This window comes from Rosa chinensis, chromosome 1 (genome assembly GCF_002994745.2).
Source record: "Rosa chinensis cultivar Old Blush chromosome 1, RchiOBHm-V2, whole genome shotgun sequence".
Classification (NCBI taxonomy): Eukaryota; Viridiplantae; Streptophyta; class Magnoliopsida; order Rosales; family Rosaceae; genus Rosa; species Rosa chinensis.
This window is the reverse complement of record NC_037088.1, coordinates 24,165,285-24,188,905: the sequence shown is the minus strand read 5'-3', so window position 1 is coordinate 24,188,905 and position 23,621 is coordinate 24,165,285. Positions and strand designations below refer to the sequence as shown.

At 36.2% G+C, this 23,621-nt stretch overlaps 1 protein-coding gene across 2 annotated transcripts; it reads right to left on the bottom strand.

Annotated features, from left to right (window-relative positions):
- Positions 1 to 1,496: 1,496 nt before the first annotated feature.
- On the bottom strand, positions 1,497 to 12,052 carry LOC112175957 (membrane-bound O-acyltransferase gup1). 2 transcript variants are annotated; one of them, XM_024313694.2, is made up of 19 exons: positions 11,657 to 12,052; positions 11,525 to 11,583; positions 10,968 to 11,149; positions 10,828 to 10,876; positions 10,262 to 10,365; positions 10,002 to 10,066; positions 9,186 to 9,256; positions 7,690 to 7,749; positions 7,461 to 7,574; positions 6,864 to 6,988; positions 6,514 to 6,565; positions 5,762 to 5,824; positions 5,480 to 5,589; positions 5,297 to 5,389; positions 5,094 to 5,175; positions 3,293 to 3,370; positions 2,511 to 2,586; positions 2,340 to 2,389; positions 1,497 to 2,024 (listed from the first exon to the last, which is right to left on the bottom strand). In XM_024313694.2, the coding sequence occupies exons 1-19, from the start codon at positions 11,772 to 11,774 to the stop codon at positions 1,983 to 1,985; spliced, it is 1,593 nt and encodes a 530-aa protein (XP_024169462.1). In that variant the 5' UTR covers positions 11,775 to 12,052; the 3' UTR covers positions 1,497 to 1,982. The 2 variants fall into 2 exon arrangements, with proteins under 2 accessions (XP_024169462.1, XP_024169471.1); XM_024313703.2 differs by lacking the exon at positions 10,828 to 10,876 and having other exon boundaries at positions 11,657 to 11,739.
- Positions 12,053 to 23,621: the final 11,569 nt, after the last annotated feature.

Here is a 23,621-nt window from a genome sequence, read left to right as displayed (position 1 = left end):
AATTTTGGAAATGATTTTGGTACTTCATCACATGGGTATTGTATGTGTGTTGATCTCTTCCCACATGCAATCCATATATCAGATATTATAGAATTACCCAATATGGTGTTTCATTGTATGAAGCATACGACATTTGAGACAAAGCAAAAATGGAATCATGTTGTGGTTGGAGCATTCATCTTTGTAGCAAATAAAAGCAAAAAGATTTTTTGTTGTATTCAACTTGATTGCAAAAAAAAAAAAAAAAAAAAAAAAAATTCAAAATTTCATATTTTCTCTATGAAAGTATGAAGTAAAAAATTTGTTGTCACTGTCATACAAATTTCACAGAAATTTTGGACAAAATTTCAGTATGAATTTTTAAATATATTTTGTGTGTGTAGATATTTCAGAAATTACGAATTTCGTGAAAATGTATATAAAATTTTGGGAATCTCCTGATGGAAATGATATAGCATATAAATTTCGTTTCGGTAATTCCAAATTACGAAAATTTTGGCAGTTTCAAAGAAATTTGAAACCTTGGTTGTGAATAAATGCACGGTTTTATATTTGTATGATTTTAGCGCTTTGAAATTTAACATATGTGGGTGAGATCTACTCGACTCTCACAATTCCTCAAAATTGTCCCTTAAGTGAGCATGTTAGTTTGTTTATTTACCATTCAAGTATTTCACATTCATTTTCAAACTTAGAAGCTTGGTTAGTAAATTCGCGATTCACAAACTAACAAAATTTTGAAAAAATAAAAGAAAAAAGAACCCTAATTTTCCAAATTATTCTCAAAGATTCGGAAAATTAGTGTTTTTCTTTAAGTCAGCCGAATTATACGTTCCCAAGTTTTTTAATTGAGAAAAATGCCAAATTATAAATTAAAAAAATTATTCTTCATTTTAATTTTTTTAACTAAAAAATATCAAATCATTTTTCGTTGATTGGAGGTGCAAGATAATTTTTTATACAAATTTCTGGTGTTCACTTTAACAAATACGTTTGGTGCTATTGGATTGGTCGTTTTATGGTCAAAACTGAAACTGTTAAAAGTTTTACAAGATCTTGCAGCTTTTACCATGGGCTCAAGCTTGCTTGTGACTTCCAAATTAGTCATGTTGGAGTCGAACATGTTTCAGCAGCACTCGTGAACTTGATTACAAAATGGGGATACTGAGTTGCATCCTCTGCGAACTCTGATAATGAACTCCAGGAATTTAATGGGCAGTTCTAATTTCTTGCAGCTGAAGCACCTGCACGGGTAAAGAACAGTGACAGATCTGGCCAACAAGGGTCTGTCCTGACCTTACTGATTAATTTTCTGCTTTTTTTTTTCTTTGGATTACACTACTGAAAAAACAAAACAATTTGTCCACGAGTCAACACTTTACAAAACCAAGACTTATGTCACTAGATCAAATCACGGCCAATTTTTCTGTCTTTTGTTGGGTGTTTTACTTACAATTAATGTACTACAGACTTCAGACCAAGACAAAAATGTAGTGTAGAAAAACTGAAAAAACAAAACAATTTGTCCACGAGCCAACACTTTACAAAATGAAGACTTATGTCACTAGATCAAATCACGGCCAATTTTTCTGTCTTTTGTTGGGCGTTTTACTCGCAATTAATGTACTATAGACTTCAGACCAAAACAAAAATGTAGTCTAGAAAACGCTTGGAATACAACTAAAAATCAAAATAGTCAGAAGTTACAGCAACAGAGCAGGAATTTGACAAAAAATAATCAGAATCACAAGTTTCACCTATCAGTTACTTTCTATACTTTAACAACGGTATATTTCTTTCCCGGTCGTATACTTCTTTCTGCCACTATGCATTATTTATGTACTCTCACTACAAAATCAAGGTCCACGGCGCAAACCAGTTCCAGTTTGGAACTTCAAGCCCAGTTCTTCTTTTCAATGGCCAGTGATTTTCACACTAGCATTTAGATGAAGGGCTGATTGGTCAAACTCTGGGAAGCCAATTTAGTGGGTACTTTGTTTTGCATCACGGATGTGGAACATAAGCTGCAAGATAATTCAACTTCAGGCCAACTATAGAAAGGGTAAACACACATACAGACTACAGTGCTTCCAACTTATATAGTGTAATTTAGTCCATCATCAGATTCGACAAGCAATCATAGTAACTTAAAAATCATCAGAATAACTCAAAAAAAGAAACAAATATGAATCCTTATTCCAAACCACCCCACCCACACCCCCCGGCACGCGCACGAGCGCTCCTCCTCCCCCCACCCCCAAAAAAAAAATGCATTTAAAACTCTACCCTAGTAGATATAACAAGCTCGTCATCGCATTTGTAATATTTCATGAAATTACCTTAGTCCCAACATAAAATGTCAAAAGCATGCCAGCCAAGACCGGTAATCCTGCACAAAGAATATATACATATTAACACGCACACATATATATAACTGGGATCTTAAGGATATTATATTTCATTGGACCCAAAAAAAAGAAAAAAACAGAGGATATAAAATTTCAAAATACCGTCTCTGCTAAGGAATTGAGAAACCAACCAACTAATCCCAGATGGTCCAATCACAAAACCAACAAGGTTTGCAACCTACATAAAAGAGAAGGGTTGTCTTAAAAGGAAAGATCTGGTGCAGATCGAACAAATAAGCATTCATCAAATACAAGGATTGGCACTTTAATCTAATATTATCATATCATTTACTCATTTTTGTTAACAAATAAGGTCACTGTAGCTTGGAAAGATTGCATATTTTGTCATCCAAAATCGTAAAATTCAAAGCATAGGGGCAAAAACTGCAATATGACCAAAAGCAGCTGTTCCTTGTAGCTTTCTAATAATCCCAAATGGTTCCATCTTCTGTTCTCACTTTTGAACTCTCAGCATGACAGACAAATGCAGACACAGAAGACATTGAAAGTCTGTCTAAGGCCAAATTTTGTTTTCTAGTAACATATTAAATTCAAAGGTTCAATTCTCATTTACCCACTACAGCATATTTGATATCATGAAGATCCAACTCGCTAATTATCATGAGCTACGTTGGAACAAAAAAAAAAAAACATCTTATAGCAACGCTGCCCTTCAGTATTTCCGCCTATGATCCAACAAAGACTGAAGAGGTATTCAGTTTGCACCCTGTGGCTTTAAGTTTATTAAATAGAGACATTATTTCTTGTGAGTTCAAGTAAAATCTAGATCGTCAAGCAGCACTAAGCATAGGTTTATCATCTGGTATAACTTTAAAAGTCTCAGCAAATATACTATATATGCTCATTAAACATATAAAACAGACCATGAGGCAAGTGATTGTAACCGCCCCAGCAGCAGCACTAAATTCACGAACAATAAACTCCCCAAGAGCAGTCTTGGCCTGAACAAAAATATGAGAAAATCATAACTGTAATGTTCTTCAGACAAAAAGGAACGAGGAATATGATACCAAACTGATGCATTGTATTGATATTAACTCATTATGCATTTTCTCACTTGGTATAGCAATGCTTAAACTTTGAAAATTTTCTCCCACCCATAAGATTAAATTCACTAAATATACTAGTTTTTTCGAAGTATACACCAACAGCACACATCCTGGTGACTGATTTTGGTACTGTTTGGGTAATCATAGTTGCTCTAGTTGACTGATTAATTCACATACCGTCCTGCATATATATTACATAATTTAATTCATCAAATATTTATTTGGAAGTCTTTTCTAACATACAAATTTTATGACAAACATTATGTAAAAGGACCATGAGGGTATTTTAAAGTTTAGACTTAAAAAATAAAATAAAATAAAATAGATAAAAAAAAGGAAAGAGAAAACGTGTTGCAACGGTAGTATTATATGGGTAATGCTGGTATTATAAAGGGAAAAAAGGGTACCATCATCGCGTTAGAAAGGCACACAGATCCTTAATAAACCATAGAATCTGAAGAAAAATTCATTGTGATTTTGACCAAAAATAAAGACTTTGACTAGGGACTTTAAACCAACTATTAAAGTTCAATACACCATACACAACTGAGGCTGCAACATGAATTCATTCCTCCGAGCCCATTGTTACGCTCAAATTGTGAGGGTGGAAAATTGGGTGAGATTCCAGTACATCAAAGGTTTGAGTCCATTCCACTTGTAACCTTAAAAGGACTTTTTTTTTAATTTTATTTTTTATAGAAAAGTAACCATAAAAGGATAGGCAACTATTACGAAACAAAGATACCTTCCCTTCAACCCAACGGCCAAATGTTTGGCTACATGAGAGTTGCAGAATGGGGGGCTGCAATTGGCATCCTAAATTACAAACCGCACCTACTTTCCACTTTACCAAAATTACCTCGGTAGGTAAATCCATGTCCAAGTAAATTTTGACCAAAACATTATACGGCAAAGCAAGATTAAGCAAATTGGAGAGGTTTGAAGCAGGTCTCACATTCCCTTTTCTCATCCCCAAAAGCAAGGTTAATTAGTATTGAGAATTATATAATTAAAATCCAAAGAATTGCCATTACTCTGAAGGCCAAATCTATAACGGCTATAGGATTTGATATCCCTTGGAATCCAAAAAATTGGAGACTATGACAAAACAAGCATTCAGGAATTTGAATACACTTCCAACTTCTTACAATTCACAATTGCTAAAATCACCACCCAAGCCATGAAAAAGCTGATTTGCAAGAACTGTAGTTAAAAACTCTCAACCTCTACACGAATGACAGCGGCAACCAAGAAATATTGGTGTGTCGTTAAAGCCATCAAGGACGAAGGCCCCAACCTTGGTTATGGGTGACCACAGCTCGCCTCACTCACCTTCATGACCATATTTATATTTGTTGAAGATGACAATTAAGGATTGTTAAGGGTTCCTGATATTAGTTCCTCTGTTATGGTCTTACAAATCTCAGCTCTATACACAGTTAGTTTTAGGCTTTGGTTTGATAGAGAGCTGATAAAGAAGAGAAGGATGCTCAGGACATTTTACATTCTAAATAGTGGAGAGGGGTGTGGTTTGCAATTAAGAGGGTGCCAATTTCACTCCCCGTGCAGAAATTGGAATGATCATTTCCACAAGATTAAAAAGAAGAAGAATCACCTGAAATGCAGCGGCTGCTGATTTGAAGATTATTTCCGGAATAAAGAATAAGCATGTCAGCCATGCCCATGAAAGAAGCTTCCTAATGCCAAAGAGAGCCGAAATATATAGAGTAAGACACAAATTTCAACAATGTTCTGCTCCCATATTGCAGGAAACTGAAACATAATCACAATGGAAAAAAAAAATGCAGCTAGAATTACCACTCTAGATCATGCCAAATGGCAACGAATGTGAATACAACCCACACATTGAGAAGCTTTCTCTGAGAGCCGCCAAGAGGTATGTACAAATACCTAACATTGCAGTAATTTTCAAAACAGACATCTCAGAGTTAGAAACAGAATTACAAGTTAACTTCAAAGCATAACAGTTAAATGTTTAACCTCACAAGCCATTTGTTGTAGGAAGCATGCCAGTTCTTCCAAAAGCTTTCCAAGTTGTAGCAATTGTTTACACACTTTGGCATATTCTCAGGGACCTCAATGCCACAGATCTAAGATAAACAGAATAGTAAAAGTTTACCCAGTGCACAACATTAACTGCTAGAAACCATGATACATCTTGTGTTTTCGTAAGTACCTCAGAATTCTCAAAATAATACATACTAAGTACACATACATATATATATTTTCATTTAAAAATATATTTGTATTACATATACACACCAGTGACCAGAACCGGAAATAGCGCCATATCAGAAAGAACTTTAGCCACATAAAGTTTAAAACCTGCACCATCAGAAGAAAGCATGGGCTGAAAACAAAAAAAAAAACAAAATATAAAAAACAAAAGGAGCCACCCAACAACTAGAATGGAAACTGAAACATAGCAAAGGAACATAGTCAAACATAGAAGAATACTTCAGTATGATGAAAACACAGCACTACTTAGATAAGCAATCAAATAAATTATATCCAAGAGGAATTACATTGGGATCTAATGATTAAGGATGGTTATATCTATTAATTTTGTCAACATTATTCTCTGGCTAACTCTATGATTTCTACTATCCAAAGAAACTTATTGATGCCTTGAATTCATAATATATTTAACCAGCGCAGTATCTAAATAGGATAATCAAATTATGGATCATGAACTTCTGATTGCTAAGAAACAAGTATGCAGCATGATACTTTAAAATATGAAGACAGCGAGATTATATTCAGGTAGACAAGCATACATCTTTGTTTGGTTACAGGAAACTGTTTCTTAGAGGTGACTTAATATTTAAGGTTTTTGGATTAGAGATTGCGCATACTTTGGATTGGGTAGTTTATAGTTCATGCTATCTACTAAGGTTGCCATTCTTCTGCACGAACAAATAAAAAGTAATGGTCCACTCAAAATTATGATCATAATTTTGACATATTAAAACTCCAATCAGGAATAACCTTAATAATGTAAGGATATCTCTTACCCCATATCCAATAATAAACACATCTACAGGATATAACTGTTTCCACATGCCGCTGATAGGTACACAAAAAGTTCGAATTAATTCAAGTATTATTCAAAAAAGGAACACACACACACATGTATATATGGATACACATTCTATTTGGCCATATATATACATATATAGGGAGTCTATTGAGGACGTTAAAATGAGGACTTTCAAATCAACAATTGGATGAGTAGTCCAAATTTTAGTTGAAATATTATTACTTCAACACACGTCATCCAACCGTTGATTTACCCCACTCTGCATAGATATATAGATATGAAATACATAATCCATGGTGTATCTTTAACTTTTAAGGAACGCACCTGATTGCAAAGGCATTGTAGTAAAAGAGATGTGTCATTAGTTCCATCAGAAGGAGACTGAACACCCAACGCAAACCGTACCAAGTAATGTCTCTAACTGAATAATTGTTTTGAGGAATATCCAGCTGAAAGAACACTAGAGGTTAATTGATGAGACTTCGCTATAACATACTAGGAAGGAGTAGCATTTCTAGGGGATTGTAATCCTGAACAAATGCACTATTTCAAATAATTCGAAAAATCATATATTCAGAAAAGTGGCATTCTACAGGGCAAGAGTCATGTTATTAGCATTTAATTTCAAAGTAGTAAGGATGTATCAGCAGTTAATTCCATTGAAAACTCAAACCTGATTGCAGGTATTTCATGCTTTGTAGTGGAATTGAGTTATGATGTGTTTTTAGCATCTGACCATCTTTATGTTTAGGGGGAAAATAAGAAAAGGCAACCACAAAATACTTCTCGATCTGAAACATCAATCTACTCAACTATAATATATTAGTAGTTCAGCCATGAAAGACTGCTAATACTGCAATAACTGGACCACTGATGATCAAGGAAGAAATCAAGACACTATTAATATTGGAAGTGGCGAACCTGTGAAGCAAAGGCATTGAAGCTTAGAATTGGCCCAGCAAGATAAAGAGGGGCATACGCCAGATAAGAAAGGTAAGTGATAAAGGCAAACTTGTCGCTCTGGACACCTCTCTCCTAAGCAGAATGAACACATTCATTAACATACAAAAGAATCCCATGAGATGACAGTTATAAAAGGATTCAGAATCTACACTAATACTGGACTTCACCTAAATATAAGCTAGCTAACCTGTAACACTTGGTAACAAGTTTTGCCGGCTCTACAAATATTGCAACGCTGAATATGTTTCTGCAATCACCAACTAATAATGATCAGCAATTAGTAGGTTACAACCTGACAAGATCATCTGCATACATGAAGAATTCTCTGGTATAAAGGTTCTTGAGAAATCAAGGGGACCAATGGATAAATCAATGAGGGATTCATTTTAGAGTTTGTAGATAATACTAGATTGATAATACCAGAAAGAAAAGTAGACTGGTGAGTATGAATATGAGCACTGGAAACTGACACCATACTTCAAAGCCAACAAAAGGGTCCTAGACCTTAAAGAAAGCTGCAGCGTACCAGGACAATGAAAACAAACGGGGGCTGAATTAAAAACCACTACCTGCTCCCCAAGTCTCATTGACAGAAATTGAAAACTATACATTAGGGTTTGAGGGAATAAAAATGAGTAGCATCATCCTGATTTGATCTTTCAGACCAAAACTGTAAGTGGGCAGAAGAGTATCCTGACTAAACACTTTTGGCACATAAACAGTTCCTAAAAGAAATTTTTATTGAAAAGAAACAGATTTTACTGACACAAAAAATGATACAATGAAAATGAAAGCAATATCTAATTAGCTACCTGCAGACAAGACATCCTAGAATGTATGTAACCTTATACTACAGAAGCCTCCCCAATAAATGGACTATAAGACCAACCCTCTTTTCTCATCAATCGCATCGCTTACCACCAAAACTGTTTCCAAAATTTGTCTACCCTTCATATATGCACCTGCTTCCCAAGAAAAAGTATCTCCCAACAGTTCTATCTCCATCTGGGTCAATCAATGGATTAGCAACAACTATGTACAAACTTGTCACCAGACTAATTGGCCTATAATTTCCAACTTTTAGTGAATCTGCCATTTTCCCCTATTATAGAATTCTGCCAAAACTTCTGGCAGCTCCGCTTTTACAACTTCCCAATTTCTTTGGAACAACTGCACAGAAAAGCCACCCAGACACAATGACTTATATTTGTCACAATTGAAATTTATTTCCACTTCGGGAGGCCTCTTCAACCACCTTACTTTTACTTCTCTGATGTGCTGTTCAGTTAAGGTTTTCAAACCCCAATTCAGTTTCTCCTCACTAGACCAAATGTTCTAAGAAAAACAGTTATTACTCCTCTATTAAACTCCACAATACCATTGCTTCGGGTAGACGTAGTCAATACTTATGGATAAAACCTCTCCAGGAGACATATCTTTCTGCCTCGAAAAATTCATTTTATAAGTCACCTATGTGGCTTAAAAGAAACTTTTTGTGGCACAAAAATGCATTTCCTGAATATATGTTATCTGTAGGTATTTATTACAACTATCACAAGCTTTGGAGAATTGGAAATTTGTAACATCATTTTTCAAGTAGCCATGGTAACAGTACAGTAGTTGCAAGTGATCCTACAAAATACATACTAGAGAAACAGGATGCAAAAGAAAACAGACATATACCTCATGGTCAAAACGAGAATCTTGATGAGCCCAATGGTAATCATAGCCAAAGCTTACCATGCGCAAAACAACTGTCACAGACAAGAAAAAGAGCCATGTAAGGATTACAGTAATATATACTTACACACAAAAACAAGATCCAACTTGTGTCATTCTGCCAAGTGAAACACTTCCTCTTTTCTTTGAATTTTCATTCTCTTATTAATCTGCTTGTGTTCCTATCCTGTCTGCTTAATTTCACCTTTTTGAACTATTTTACCAACGCAGTTACGGAAATCAGCATAAATTTGCAGATGTGCAATGGACTTATAAATTTATTATTAGATTGTGCAAGTCAATTTGGTACAAGTCATTCACAGCTACAAGTGGACATAGGGGACCAGTTGACACACAGTTATAGTTGAGATGGACATTAATCAAACCACAAGATTTGTAGGGAGCTTGGCTTCAAACTTCCAGCAGTAATCTGATAAAACCTAAATCTTAAAATTATTCTGCTTATCCTAAGAAAAGCAGGGATGAACATGCTAGTTTTCATTAGAACATAACTAGTTACCAAAAGAAATGGAAAGGAGTACTTAAGTAACTATCACATGTCCGTAAGTGTTGGATTGAATCCTTAAGGAAAGAATCTCAGATTCAAAACTGTGTGTCTTTGTCTGTCAATAACTTCACCACTTTATGCATATATGTATGAGATATGCACATGAAATGAAAAGTAGATAACTAATATTTAAAACCACCACTGCACATTGATTTATAAACAAGACAATTGGAATAAAAATTTCTAAAACATTTATAAGGAAAGAAAGATACCAAAGTTAAAGCAAATTTGCCATCTAAAGGTGCCCCGAAAGTTGTCCAAAAATGCCCAGTGCTCCCTATTTGAAATAGATAAGCAGAACATGTAAGCAGACATATGATGCATCATCAAATCACAAATTCTTCTTCTTCTTTTTTTTTTTTCTTTTCTTTTCTTCTTTTGAAGTCAAACTACCTTTTACAATTCAACTCCCCAAAGAAGTTCTTATTAATCCCAAGAAAATAAAAATAATAACCTAACCAACAAAACTCACCCAAATGAGGAGAATGAGTATCCTTCATAAATACGATTGCAGAGAAGAAAGAATATGTTGAAACTCCAGAATACAAAAGAGAAGTACTTCGTTCGAGCAAATATCTGCAGAAAAAGAAATCCACTAATATATAGTAAAACCCAAAAGAATGAATTGTATCTTTTTCTTTAGAGAGGAGCAAGCAAAACTACAAATTGCACACAAAATTCTCATCAGATTTTACCAGTAAACAGATGACGATTGTATAGAATACGCTTAAAGTTATGTCAAATTGCGCTCTCCCAATCAAAGTTATGTCAAATTTGCAGTTACATAAGTTTCAGCTCCATAAACCAGAAAGAGTTTGATGCTATATAGGGCACAAAATATCAACTGCTACGCCAATTAACTTTACATGAAATCACATTTGTTTTTGAGTCATTATAATTCGGTATGTTTTCATTAAACAAGAAAAAAGGTTCAAGCAAAGTCAGCCTCAGAAAATATATGATAATGCACTATAACTATAAAGTTTAAAACATTAATGAGAGAAGGAAAAAAAGTAGTCCAATTTTTGTAGAACGCACCTTTACCAAAAGAAAATTCACTGAAGCGATTGAGAGGATAAATATGATGCTTCCAGAAAGAAATATAGAAAGTCAGCGAAATTTCACCCCCTCAGGAGTATAACATTCAAGTAGTACTGTCTAGAGCATGAAAAACATACCAGGCTCCATGCAGATACGATAGGTACGTGAATGAAATCAAAAGCCAAACAATGGACATCCCTCTGGCTTTCAAATGAAAATATGCCCTCGACAACTGAGCGATTGACGTAAATATCGTGAAAACAATGGTGAGAACAGGTAAATTTCCTCGGAAGTTTCTCCATTGAGCATCAGACGCGTCCTAGGAAAAAAACAACGGGGGCATTGTTTTAGTGTTTTACACGTTCGGTAATTCATGGTATGCATGTCGCGTTGAACAATGGTGAGAAAGATAATATTGTTTTAGTGTTTTTACACGTTCGGTGATTCATGGTATGCATATCACGGTGATGCAGTAGATAAACACATGAACATAATGAGATATATTTAGAAGCAAAAGCTGCACTGCTTTCCACACTTAAAACCTTGCCCTGCATTATTTCCTATCATCTAAGTCATGCTTTTCCTAAAAACAGACCATTTAATCTCTAAATTTGAAACTAAAAAACATAATGAGTTCGTCAAAGTAAAAAATAAATAAATAAATAAAAAATAAATTCAGAGAGAGAGTTTGTACATTGAGGCATTGAGGTGTGAGCCATCCAGGCCGCAAGCCCAATAATTTGGTATAATGATCTGAGAGTGAGAGAAACGAAAATTAATTGATATAAATTGAAAATTGAAAATGATGGAAGGTATGGTTGGTTACCGCGAGATAGTTGAAGCGATCGATGGATGATGAAGGCGTAGAAAGCAGCTGCGTAGAGAACCAGAAACGGCAGTTCTCTCTTCTTAATACTACTACTATTGCTGCCTTTCAAATCCATAGCGATGGTGATGCAAATTTTCAACCCAGCTCTGACTTGACCTTCAAATGTATATATTGTTGACCATCGCCAATCCAATCGGTGGCACCGAAATGAAGACAAGGTTGGGTTTGGAAGGAACAAAGGAGATGAGCCTTCAGCTCTTGTTTCTTGACCGCTTATCTGTTTCTCTCAATTTCTCAACGCCTCTCTACTGATTTCTGTCGCAGAAAGAGTGCAGTTGTAGACTGCAAAAATAAGAAAAACAGTGAACAAGGTTTGGTTTCAACTTAGGGCCGTAACTCCGTCGGTTTGAATCGGTAATAGGCATTACCAACTTTAAAATCAATATATAACTAAAATTTTCAGTATTTAACCATATAACTATCAAATTCCGTATTTCGATTTTCGATATATTAACTTTACAATAAGTATTTTTGGTAAGGATTTTTGTCAATTTACACTAATTTTAGGGTCAATGCTCCATTTACCCCATTAAGGTTTTTTTAATTCTCACTTACACAAAACACTCTAAATACTTATTTCCTTTTACACAAAAGTTCCATTTTTACATCTTTTTATTGACATTTTTGCCCTTTTTTTAACTACCCAACGTCCCACCCAATTAAATCTGTGTGTTTCAAAATTTCGAGCGAACGAAGAGAGAGAAGCTTTCGTTCGCGCGATAGAGAGAGAGAAGCTTGCATGGAGAGATAAAGAAGCAATGTGGCTCTATATTTCAACTCTGCTTCAGCTCGGTTTGAATTGTTTCTTCGATTTCGATTTCAATTCCATTTCTTCAATTTTTTTTTTTTGGATCCATGTTTTATATTCACCTCCATTGAATCTGAGTTTGTTTTCCTATGCGTTTTGTTATTTCCGAAACGTTGCGCTAAGTTTGGTATGTGTTTCGTTAATTCCATTTTTTTTCTTTTTCGAAAAGCGTGAATTTCATTTTTGATTTGGTTCCATTTGCTATTTTCATGCTTATAACTTTGTTGTGCTAAGTTTGATCTGTTTCATTGTGCTAAGTTTGTGTGGTTCTGTTTTAGAATAGTTCGATCTGTTTCGGTATTTGTGAAGTGTCTATTGCCCCCCAGTAGACCCATATATAGATGGTTTACATAGCTGCTTTTCTTCTTTTTTTAATACGCTTAGTTTTTACTGAAGATCAGCAATAGTTGTTTATAGTAACTTGTTTCTGTTTTGTGAAGTGATTTTGGTGTTCCAGACTCCTCTAGTGGGGGCCAATATGTGTCTATTGGGGGCAACAGTGGTTTGATTTTGTTTTGTTTTTTGCTTCTTTTTTTTTTTTTTTTTTTTCAGGAATATGGATAGTTCCTTGGCTGTTAAGTGCACTCATTGTGGACAAGGTTTCATGTTTCGTATTAATCAATGTATGAGCTATGCTTATTTATTTGAATACATTTGTGAACGCTTCAAATTTTCTACAACTGATGGTATTGAGCTTCATTATTCGCTTCCTGGATGCTCTATTGTTTTTTCTTCGCAATGATGATGATTTCCAAATGCTGTTTAGCGGTGCGAAGATTTACAAGTTGGATTGTGTTGATATTAAGGTGTTGAAGAATAGTGTAAGTTGCAGCAACAAAGCTTCTGTTTCATTTTAAGATAGCTGCTCTGGTATTGTTGTGAAGACCCGAAATTTCAGTTAAATATTTTATAATTCAATATTTGTTCAGTTATATGAATTATGAATTGTGGGTGTGATTCGTATGTCGTTGCGTGAGAAATTTGGTTTCGAATGATTTTATTTTCGAAACGAACGTTATTTAGGGGGGTTACTAAAATCAACTTTTTTTTACGTAAGGAATTTGGGGAAACTTCCTTCATGAAAGTTGTAGAGCTCGTCGATACGAGTTCGTGCATATGCGGAACGTAAAAATCGGAAGTCGTATGAAGAAGTTATAGCATTTAGAAAAGTTACCAAATTGGGTATATATATAACTGGAAAGTTTCCAAATTTAGGGTTTTCCATTTCTGTCGGCAGTACTGTTCATCTCTCCCCCGAACCCGAGCTAAAAACAGAGCATAACTTCTCCGGCCGATATCTCCCTCGTCCGGCCACCAAACGACTTGATTCCAAACCAATTTTGCTCACCTTGACGTTGTCTACAATTTCCCAGAAGACATCGAGGTGAAAAACAAACTGTGGAGAGCGCTACAAGGCCGAGAAGCTACACAGCTCGAGCTGAAATCGCCCGAGCTGTTCCTCCCTTCGCCGGCTGATTTCTTCCTCCTCCGGCAACCAAATCACACCAAACCACTTCCTTTGGCTTCGCCTCAACTTTGCGCAGCTGCCTGTGCCAGCCTTGCGCCGCCTTGTGGCTTGTGGTGGCGGCGACATCACGTTTTTCCTTTCCGGCCGACTTGGGGTGCGAAGGGAATATCCCGAGTTCTAGGTCACCAATCTTCAATATTCTTAGCTTGTTGAACTCCCCTTGAGTTTCTGATCAAGATTCCAAAAGACCCGAACCGGAGATGAACGTTTTCATGCTCGTCGGAGCTCTCACCGGTTTCTGCAAAAATTCCAGCCAAACCGGACTGTTTTAGGCAATTTCGACCACTTCCACTCATTTTCTGACTTCGTGCTAGTTATGAAAGTTTCTCAGATCGATGAAACGAAAAGGAGTAGCTTGGCCCCGACCCTGTTGGTGGTGGTCGGCGGCGGCTCTGCCTCTACCTCCGGCGGCCCTTTCCGGCCATTTCCGGGGGTCTCAAGGGCAGTTTCTGCCCATTTTAATGTTCTACATGTTGTTACGATCATTTCGATATATAGCATGTGAATTTTGGATATCGTATGATTTAGTTATGAATTTTACAATTTCGATCGATTTCGATCGTTCGATTTGTGATATGTGAAGATCGGACCATCCGTTAGACTTGTAGTTTTGATATGATGATCGTAGGACTGTCCTGATGACCTAGTGTGGTCACGGGTGAAGATCCGACCGTTAGATCTTCGTATAAGTGTGTTTTATGAATTGTGTGCTAAGTTGAGACCGTATGTGATTAGGTGATTGACGGTTTGAGTTGGCGGACGATTGTGAATCCTATTTTGAGCTGTTAAGAAGACGCAGCGGGAATTTGAGGTGAGTAAATCTCACATGGTTCATTTACGAACGGAATTTCATTAGTTACATTGAATTGTTATGTTGAAAAATGATTTTTAGAAAAAGAGTTTTTAAATATATAAAAATGAATTTCTCAAGTTTTTTCTATGTGTGAACTATAATTGGTATTAGTGGTCATTTCTATATGGGTGACTACGTATATATATATTTACGTGGAATATATATTGGATGGTGTGACATTGGGTGAGGTATTGATTTGATTGATTGATTTATCATTCTGAGCATTACTCTTCGAAGATATAAATTATCATATATTGTTGAATTGATTTTGATAATGAGTAATTGAGTAAAGTGTGATCCTTTCATTTATTATCCATGAGGGACTTGAATCATTATTGGTCGTGGTGTCGATTTGTATGACTTGATTGATTCATGATTTGATTTGGGAAATTATTAAGCATGTGGAATTCGATTTTGATAATGGCTTGGAGATGAGAACATATTATTTGGAATTGGTTTTGATATTATTGAGGTTGTGGGAGATGAGGAAACAATATTATGTGATGATCTATGTGAGTGCCTGTGTGGTGGCATGTGTGATGATCTGTGTGAGTGCCTGTGTGATGGCATGTTTGATGATCTGTGTGATGATATGAGTACATTGTGCGGCTTGAGGGATAACATTGTGTTATCGTGCTCTTGGGTACATTTTACTGAGGCAAGTATTATCGTAAGGCTGAACCTCGGCCAAGGTGACAGGTTACGATACAGTTAGAGCTCTAGTCTGTCTGCCATTGTACTGCTTGGGGGATAACTTCGCGTTATCGTGCTCTTGAGTACATTGTACTGCTTGGGAGATAACTTCGCGTTATCGTGCTCTTGAGTACATGTTTGCAAAAGTATGTTTTCGTGTGAGTTGCTGGTTAGTTAATTTATTTCCTTTTTCATTGCTATTGTGTGATTTCTTTATCTATTATCCTTTTCATTTCTTTTGTTTGTTTTAATGTAATCACCTGAACTAAACTATATGCAGGGATTACTATGATTTCATTTGTTTGTTTTAATGTAATCTCCTGAACTAAGTTTCTAAGCAGGGATTACTATGATTTTGTTTAATTATTGTTGTGAGTACAGTGGTGTTGTGGGATTTGGAGTGATGTGAAATGAGTTGTGATGCCCTAAGGTTGGTAGTTGGTTTATATTGTGAGACATTGAGCATGATGTCGTGGTTGTGCCGTTGAGGCAAAGGAATAGTGATACGATAGATTGTGGGAACGTGAAATGTTTAATATATTTGGAGTTGATTGTGTAATTGGAGTTTTGTGGGAAAAGAGATAAATGAATTGAGAGACAGAGCATGTGGGTTTTAGTTGAGTTAATTGATTTAAGCATGATACTGATTGTTATGGACTTGACGTTCTTTGTTGTGATAATGGCTTATTGATTTTGTTAGACAAAGATGGTGAAAGCATGTTTTTGTGGAATTACATGTCGATGCTTTAATTGTCTCGCGAATTGAGGAATTATAAGCATGCGTGACGTAAGTCACTTTGATTGAGTTTACTCATACGAGCTTAAAAAGCTTACCGGGATTGTTTTGTTCAACCCGGTGCACTATTCTATGGTGTAGAGTTTATTGTGCAGGTTAGAATATCGATTATTTGTCGTCGAAGCTGAGGGGTACGTTCGGTAGCGTGAACGTCGAAGGGTAATCTTAGTTTTAAGTCTTCCGCTATGTAATGAGTTGTGGTGGGTGTGTTTACTTCTTGATTTGTCATTCAGTTTAATTTGTAAACTATTTATGATGTAATATGTGACTCTAGAGAACGGGTATGTATTGACATTGTGGGTTCAGGACATCTTTACTTGTTGTTCTTTAAAGAAAATTTTTCCTAGTGTTTTGTATTGATGTCTAAACCATCACGCCCTGTGTATTTACTCTGATAATTAATTGTGTTTGAAAATCGGGGCGTGACAATTGTGGATGAAGATGATTATCTCACTGAGGCATTTAGGACTGAAGTTCAAAAGTCCTACTTGTCAAATGAGTGGGCAAGTTACATTCAATGTGTAGGGCAGAAATTTCGTGGCATTTCCCCTGAGTTTTGAGACAAGCTCAGAAAGTATGCTACTGAAGTTGGGTTCAGCTTTGTGTTTATTAGAAATGATTGGGACAGAATTCATGCGGTTTGTTCCAATTGGGGAACCGAATGATGTGAGTGGAATGTCTGTGGTTATGTATTGCTTGCAAATGGATGCTTTATTATTGGTGAGTTGGACAATGTCCACTCTTGCAAAGGTGTTTTTCGAAAGCAAAAACATGAGCTTTTGGGATCGAAAATTGTCAAGACATGTATTGAAGAGGACATTAGCTATAACTTGTCATTGAAGTCGACGGAAATAATTAGCAAGTTCAAGTCAGCTTATGAGTTTGATATATCGTACAAGGTTGCTTGGAAAGCAAAGCAGAAGCCTAGGGAAATGATTTACGGTTCTAAGGCTGATTTGTTTAACATGCTAACTTGGTATAGGGAAGCTGTGTTTGAGACTAACCCGGGATCTTCTTTTGTTTTGGAAGTTGATCAATTGAGTAATCGGTTTTAGAGGCTTTTCCTAGCTTATGCAGCCTGCATTCAAGGCTTTGAATTTTGTCTTCCCATGTTGTATGTCAATGGCACTTTTGGGAAGAGTGTTTACAAGGGGCAGATTCTCTGTGCAACCGGAAAGAATGGAAATCATGGTAATTTTCTGATGTCTATGTTCCTTTATTGTTATTTTTGTTGAAACTTTGCAGCGGAATGCTCCTGTTAGTGGTGCAGCGGCACGCTGTAATCATGTATTGGCCTCCAATAGACATCTATTGTCCCCCAATACTCTTTTATTTTCTTGTGATTTTCTTTCCCCTTTTTGTTTCTTTTATGTTTATTATTATTTTTGGATTCTTTTCGTTGAAAATGTGGAGCGGCACATTGCAATCATTTATTGCCCCCAATAGACTTGCGTCTTTTTTTCTTTTCTTTTTGTAGGTTTCTTTCCTCTTGCAATGTGTGTCTGTCATTCTGAGACAGATGCTAAATGGTCCTTTTTCTTCAAACACTTGAAGAGCTTGCTAGAACCTCATGGTAGAGTGATTACGTTTATTAGTGATCGAGGTGTTGGACTGTTGAGTGCTTTTGATAAGATATTTCCTGGTAATCCTCATTTTTTTTATTACAAGCACTTGGCGCATAACCTTATGAGTAAATACAACGGTAAAGGGTCTTCTGTTTTGAAAGATGATGTTAAAAAGAAGTTTTTTGAGTTGGCATATTCATGTACATGATAGGAGCATTTTAATGCGATGTTTTAATAGTTATTTCTTCATATTTTACTTAGATATTTCCTTAAATAAATAAATTTTTATTTAGTTTCTATTTTCTAGGTACATTGGAATAAATGACAAGGAAATGAGCTGAAATGAAGAAATGGAGTTTTCCTGGTCCAACTAGGAATCCCAGTCAACGCAGGAATCCTGATGAGGCTAGGAAACCTGAAGGCATTAGGAGACCACATGGCTTGAAGATGACGTGGGAGATATTATGGGAGATTAAATCTGATTTTTGCATGGGAAATGATGGAGATAATGTGAAAATCAAGGAGATTACGTTGAGAAAATCTTGGGAGAGTTTCATGGGATTGCGCAACAAGAAAAGGCTCAAAACAAGTCCAGATTCATTCCTTAATTCCCTCAAGATATGTTGGCTGAACTTAGAGAATAAAATCTGCAATTTGAATGTGAAAATCAAGAGAAAATCAAGGGGAGGATATTAAGGATAATGCCATGGAGAGATTTAAGGGAGAAAATGTCCAAAACAAGTCTATATTCATTCCTATTTTCACTCAAGATTATTTTGGCCGAAAATTAAGAGAAAATCAGATAAAATCTTGGGAAAATCAACAATAATATATTTGGAAAGATTATGGACTTATTTTAGAGCTTTTTGATTGGTTGAGTGACATGGCAGAGCTGACGTGGCATTAATTCATTGATTGAAGCTGTGTGGTGCAACCAGAAAATTCCTTAGAAATTAAATTCATGAAGCTTTGCCTTCCCCCATAAATAGCCTCCTCTCTAGATGTTTTAGACAACACCATCATACCACAACACCACCACACCACAACACACCTCTCTCCATTAGAAAATAAACATTAGAAAAATTCTCTCCATTCTCTAGTCTTCAGAAGCTCTGCGTCTCAACCAAGGAGGAGCAGAAGTCATGCAATACATCAAGATCCTATCCGCCATCCACTCTTGGGTCGTCCCTAGAAGGTTGCTTGCTTTCAAGGATCTTCGAGTTCTTCGTCTCAAGGCCTTGTCATCCATCTTTCATGATGTATTTCAAACTTTCTTTTGTTTTTCTTTGTTTGATTCGTAGAGTTATGAATTCTAGTTAACATGACGTTAAGGGAAAAATTTAAAACCCGTTTAGATGTTTTGAAATAAAATTGTGATTTTTATATGTTGATTTATATGTTGCTTATGTGAGATTGCTTGATTGATTTTGGATTACAGAAAACTTTTGCATGTTTGTGTTCTTTGGTGGCCAACTTAGGATATATGCATGTAATTGGAGCTAGATTTAAGTAGTAAAGGCTTTGGACAAAAGTCGAAATCAATTAAGAAGGATTGCAAATAAGTGAACTTATTCATAACTAGGTTGTGCACTTTGGTTGACATCCTTTCTTTGTTCTTAATGCGTTGAATGTGTTCTTGATTAGCTAGCTTTCTAGACTATGATTGCATGTTCAATAGGATTGATTTAGGTGCTTTCACTTAGATTAATTATTCAAGGAAAGTAAAAAATGGGAAATCGTTTGCTTTCTAACGTTTCACATGGCCAACTTCTTTCTCATGACATAGAAAATCAACTATAGGAATTGTGATTGGATTTCATTCATATGATTGTGGTTTTGATCTTTGTTCCTTGCGTTCCACCCTTGTATATGTGTTTTTATATTTTCTTTCTTTTATTTATTTTAATTTTCTAAACTCTAATTCTTAAATCCCCCTTTTATATAGTTATTTGTATATATTTTGTAAATATTATACTTTGTATTTATTTTAATTCTTTATTTGTTTTGCAATGACAGGTGTACCCTCAATCTCCGGTTAGAATGATCCCTATTTACCATATACTAACGATGACATTTTCAGGGTTAAATTATGCGCTTGCTTTTAGTGTATCAGTACAGAAAAGGAATATCGTTTCCATTTAAGAGAGTTGAGAGTAGTTGGTGGCGCTGATATTATAGATGCATTTCTTGCTGATATGCCTCTTGAAAATTGGTGCCGTGCATTTTTCCCTGGATGCCGTTATGGAATTATGGCTAATAGTATAGCTGAATCTTTTAATGCTTGGTTTGCTGTTGAGCATGAGATGCCAATTTACACTATGCTTGATCATACACGGATTAAGGTGATGCAGATGATGGGTGAAAGGGGAGACGAGCCTCAGGTTTGGACATCACAACTTACTCCTGTTATGGAGGATCGTTTGAAAGAAGGTATAGAGAAAGCTTGCTGTTTCAATGTGCATTACTCCCATACAATTATTTATGAAGTTAGATCAAAGTATTCTTATATTGTGGACCTTGGTACTCTTTCATGCTCGTGTAAAAAATGGCAGATTAACTGCTTCCCTTGCTACCACGGTCTCGTTGCAATTCAAGCTGCCTCAACGGTGTTTATGCTTTCATTGATAAGCATTTTCATGTTGATTATTACAAGAAGTGCTATGATTTTCCAATTTATTCGATATCTAATGTTGATATGGCTTCTTCGAAATCTGCAAGCAATGACTTCATACTTCCTCCGAACACAAAGAGGTCGCCCAAGAGGCCTAGGCTCAAGAGGTTCAAGTCTAGAGGAGAGTGTGAAAAGAAGCTCGTTCGTTGCGGCCAATGTGGCAAAATGGGCCATCATAACAAGAAGACCTGCATTGAACCTATTTGAATGTAAAGTTGTCAATTGTTTTAGCATTCGGTTTAGTTGTATTAGGGGGCAGTAACAGGCTATTGGGGAGCAATAGATGATTTTATCTAGGGTCAGTATAACATTTTTTCTTTCAAAGATTATTGACATTGATTGGTGCTTGAGTATTGTTGCTGACTGAGAAATCGATTAAGTTTTTCAAGAACTTGTATTGAGATTTTTTTCTGGTTCCTCTATCCATTTTGATTTCATTTTAACTTTTCCATTAATACAGCGGTTGATTTTATGTTTATTTTCATTTTAACATGTTTGGTTTTGAGTTGCAAGTTTTTCCAACGTGTTGTGAAAGCAAACTGACCCTACAAACATCTATTGGCTCCCAATAGAATCTGAGTTTTGGAGGGTTGAAGTTCAACAAGTGTGGAATTTTTACACTTGCATATTGCCAATGTAGTTTGATGTCCTACTGTCTTATTTCTGACCCTCTATACAAGCTTTATTGGGGGCCAATAAGGGTCTATTGGTCCCCAATATAACCTGGTTTCTGATACGCTAAAAATAAGCATGCAATTTAACCCTGCAAAATGTAGTTGTCAGTATAGAATAAGTAGGGATCGTTCTAGCCGGGGATTGAGGGTACACCTGTAATTGCATAAACAAATAAAGAATTAATATAATTATAAAATATTATTTACAAAAATAAAACAAAGAATAAAAATATATACAAGTAAACACAAATAAGGGGGGTTTTAGATTTTCAAATTAAAAAATTAAAAGAAACAAAAATAAGAATGTAAAATACATATATAAGGGTGGAACACAAAGAACAAAGATCAGAGCTACAATCATATGAATGAAATCCAATTACAATTTCTATAGTTGATTTTCTATGTCATGAGAAAGAAGTTGACCATGTGAAACGTTAGTAAGCAAACGATTTCCCATTTTTTTACTTTCCTTGAATATTTAAGGGAAAAGGGTCCGTACAGTACCTGAGATTTGCCTCCTTATAACTTTTGGTACCTAAACTTAAAAAAAGGGCTAAATATAAATTACTACCCTGTAGTTTGGGTCCAAAATCAATTCAGTCCCTGAACTTCTAATTTCATCAAAAACACCCCTGCACTTTCAATTTTGATCTAATAGGTCCAATTTGTTAGTTTTCCGACAATTGAGTTATTTAACTTGTTAACGTGGCTCATATATTACCTATGTTTTATGATGTGGTGTTGAGGTGGCCTGCATAGTCAATTTAGGAGTGAGTCCTACGATTAAAAATAAATAGTTTTTTTCAACAAATAATTCAACTATAACTTGAAATTACCATAACAAAATATTGACAAATTGGACCTATTAGATCAAAATTGAAAGTGCAGGGGTGTTTTTGATGAAGTCCAGGGACTAAATTGATTTTGGACCTAAACCACAGGGTATTAACCAATATTTAACCCTTAAAAAAATATCACTTCGGTAGCTGAGGTTCTTTGCCCGACCGAGGATTGGTACATATGGATGTTAGCTCCGTTACGGAGCTTGCCAGCTGGCAAATTTATAGGGGTACTTTCGTCCATTCATATATGAATTAAAAAAAAAATTTGTAATCATTTTTATGGGATCCAAATCTGATCTGGGCACCCAAGAATTTTATCTGGGCAACCTTCCCCCCCCCCCCCCCAAAAAAATCCCTTCAATGTTTCTGTTCGAGCAACTTCTGTCCCATTCCTGCCGGTATCTACCTCCCAGCGAAACCACCACACTCAATCATATTTATGGCCATTTTGATGTCTGTAGTCCCTATCAGACATGATATATACAAATCCATGCATTCCGCAAGAAGCTAGTACACAATAAAAAAGAAACAAATCAAGAAAACCATTATAAGATATACATTTTGCCAACCAGATGTGAAGTCTCTAAATTCACAAATACACATGCATCACTGACTACAACATTTTGCATATTCAAACAAAACCCCATCAAACCAAACAAACAATACGTCTTCAGAACTAAACAAACAAAACCCAGATGAGTTTTGAAGCATTTACCAAACCCAAGATAGAGTAATAGTCATCCGCCAAAGCGTCAACTGAAGTTGAGCCCTCAGTTGCGACTCTGACTCTGCCAAATGGTCTTCACTTCCCAGCATGTCCCATCAAACTCATTTTGCTTTGCTAAGCCCGCAACATCCTCCTTAAATCTTCAACCCCACAAACCCACTCTTCCATTCTTCTTGTGCACCCAAACCTTTAGTAAACCCGGCTCGAAAAAATAGTTGAATTGAATTAAAATTGGGATAGAAACATTCATTGCAAAAATATGGAACTGCGTCCCATGTCCTCTTGAAGGCAGGTGGAGGACATGGGCGGCGGAGGTGATCGAGTTGGACTTGGTGGTAGGTCGGAAGAAAGGCTCTGGAGAGAGAGAGAGAGAGAGAGAGAGAGAGAAAAGTGGTGGAGGCGGCGGGGAGGTGAGCCCAGTGGAGGAGAGGGGCAAATTAGGAGGGCGAGGAGGGCCAAGATCGGGGCAAGAGAGCCCAACATTTTTGGTGGGTCGGGTCGAGGTGGGTTGAGTGGGGGAGTAGTCGGAGTTGGAAGCAGAGGACGGTGGAGACGAATGAGACGGCTGACTCGCCATTCCAGAATTTGAGCTGCTAGCAAAATCCAAGCTCTGAACAAAAATGAAGAAGAAGAATCGAGGATTTGGAGTGAGTGTGAGTCAAAGAGATAGAGGACTCGATTCGGAGCTTCTGCAATTGCATGGCTTCATTCTACAAACACCTCCAAAGTAGCTGCGATGTCCTCA

Coding starts and splice junctions, on each gene's coding strand:
- LOC112175957 (XM_024313694.2), bottom strand. CDS start 11,774: ATGGATTTGAAAGGCAGCAATAGTAGTAGTATTAAGAAGAGAGAACTG. Junction 10,366..10,827: donor TGAATTTTCTTTTGGTAAAG/GTGCGTTCTACA, acceptor CTTTTTCTGCAG/ATATTTGCTCGAACGAAGTA. Junction 5,390..5,479: donor TACAACAAATGGCTTGTGAG/GTTAAACATTTA, acceptor CTGCAATGTTAG/GTATTTGTACATACCTCTTG.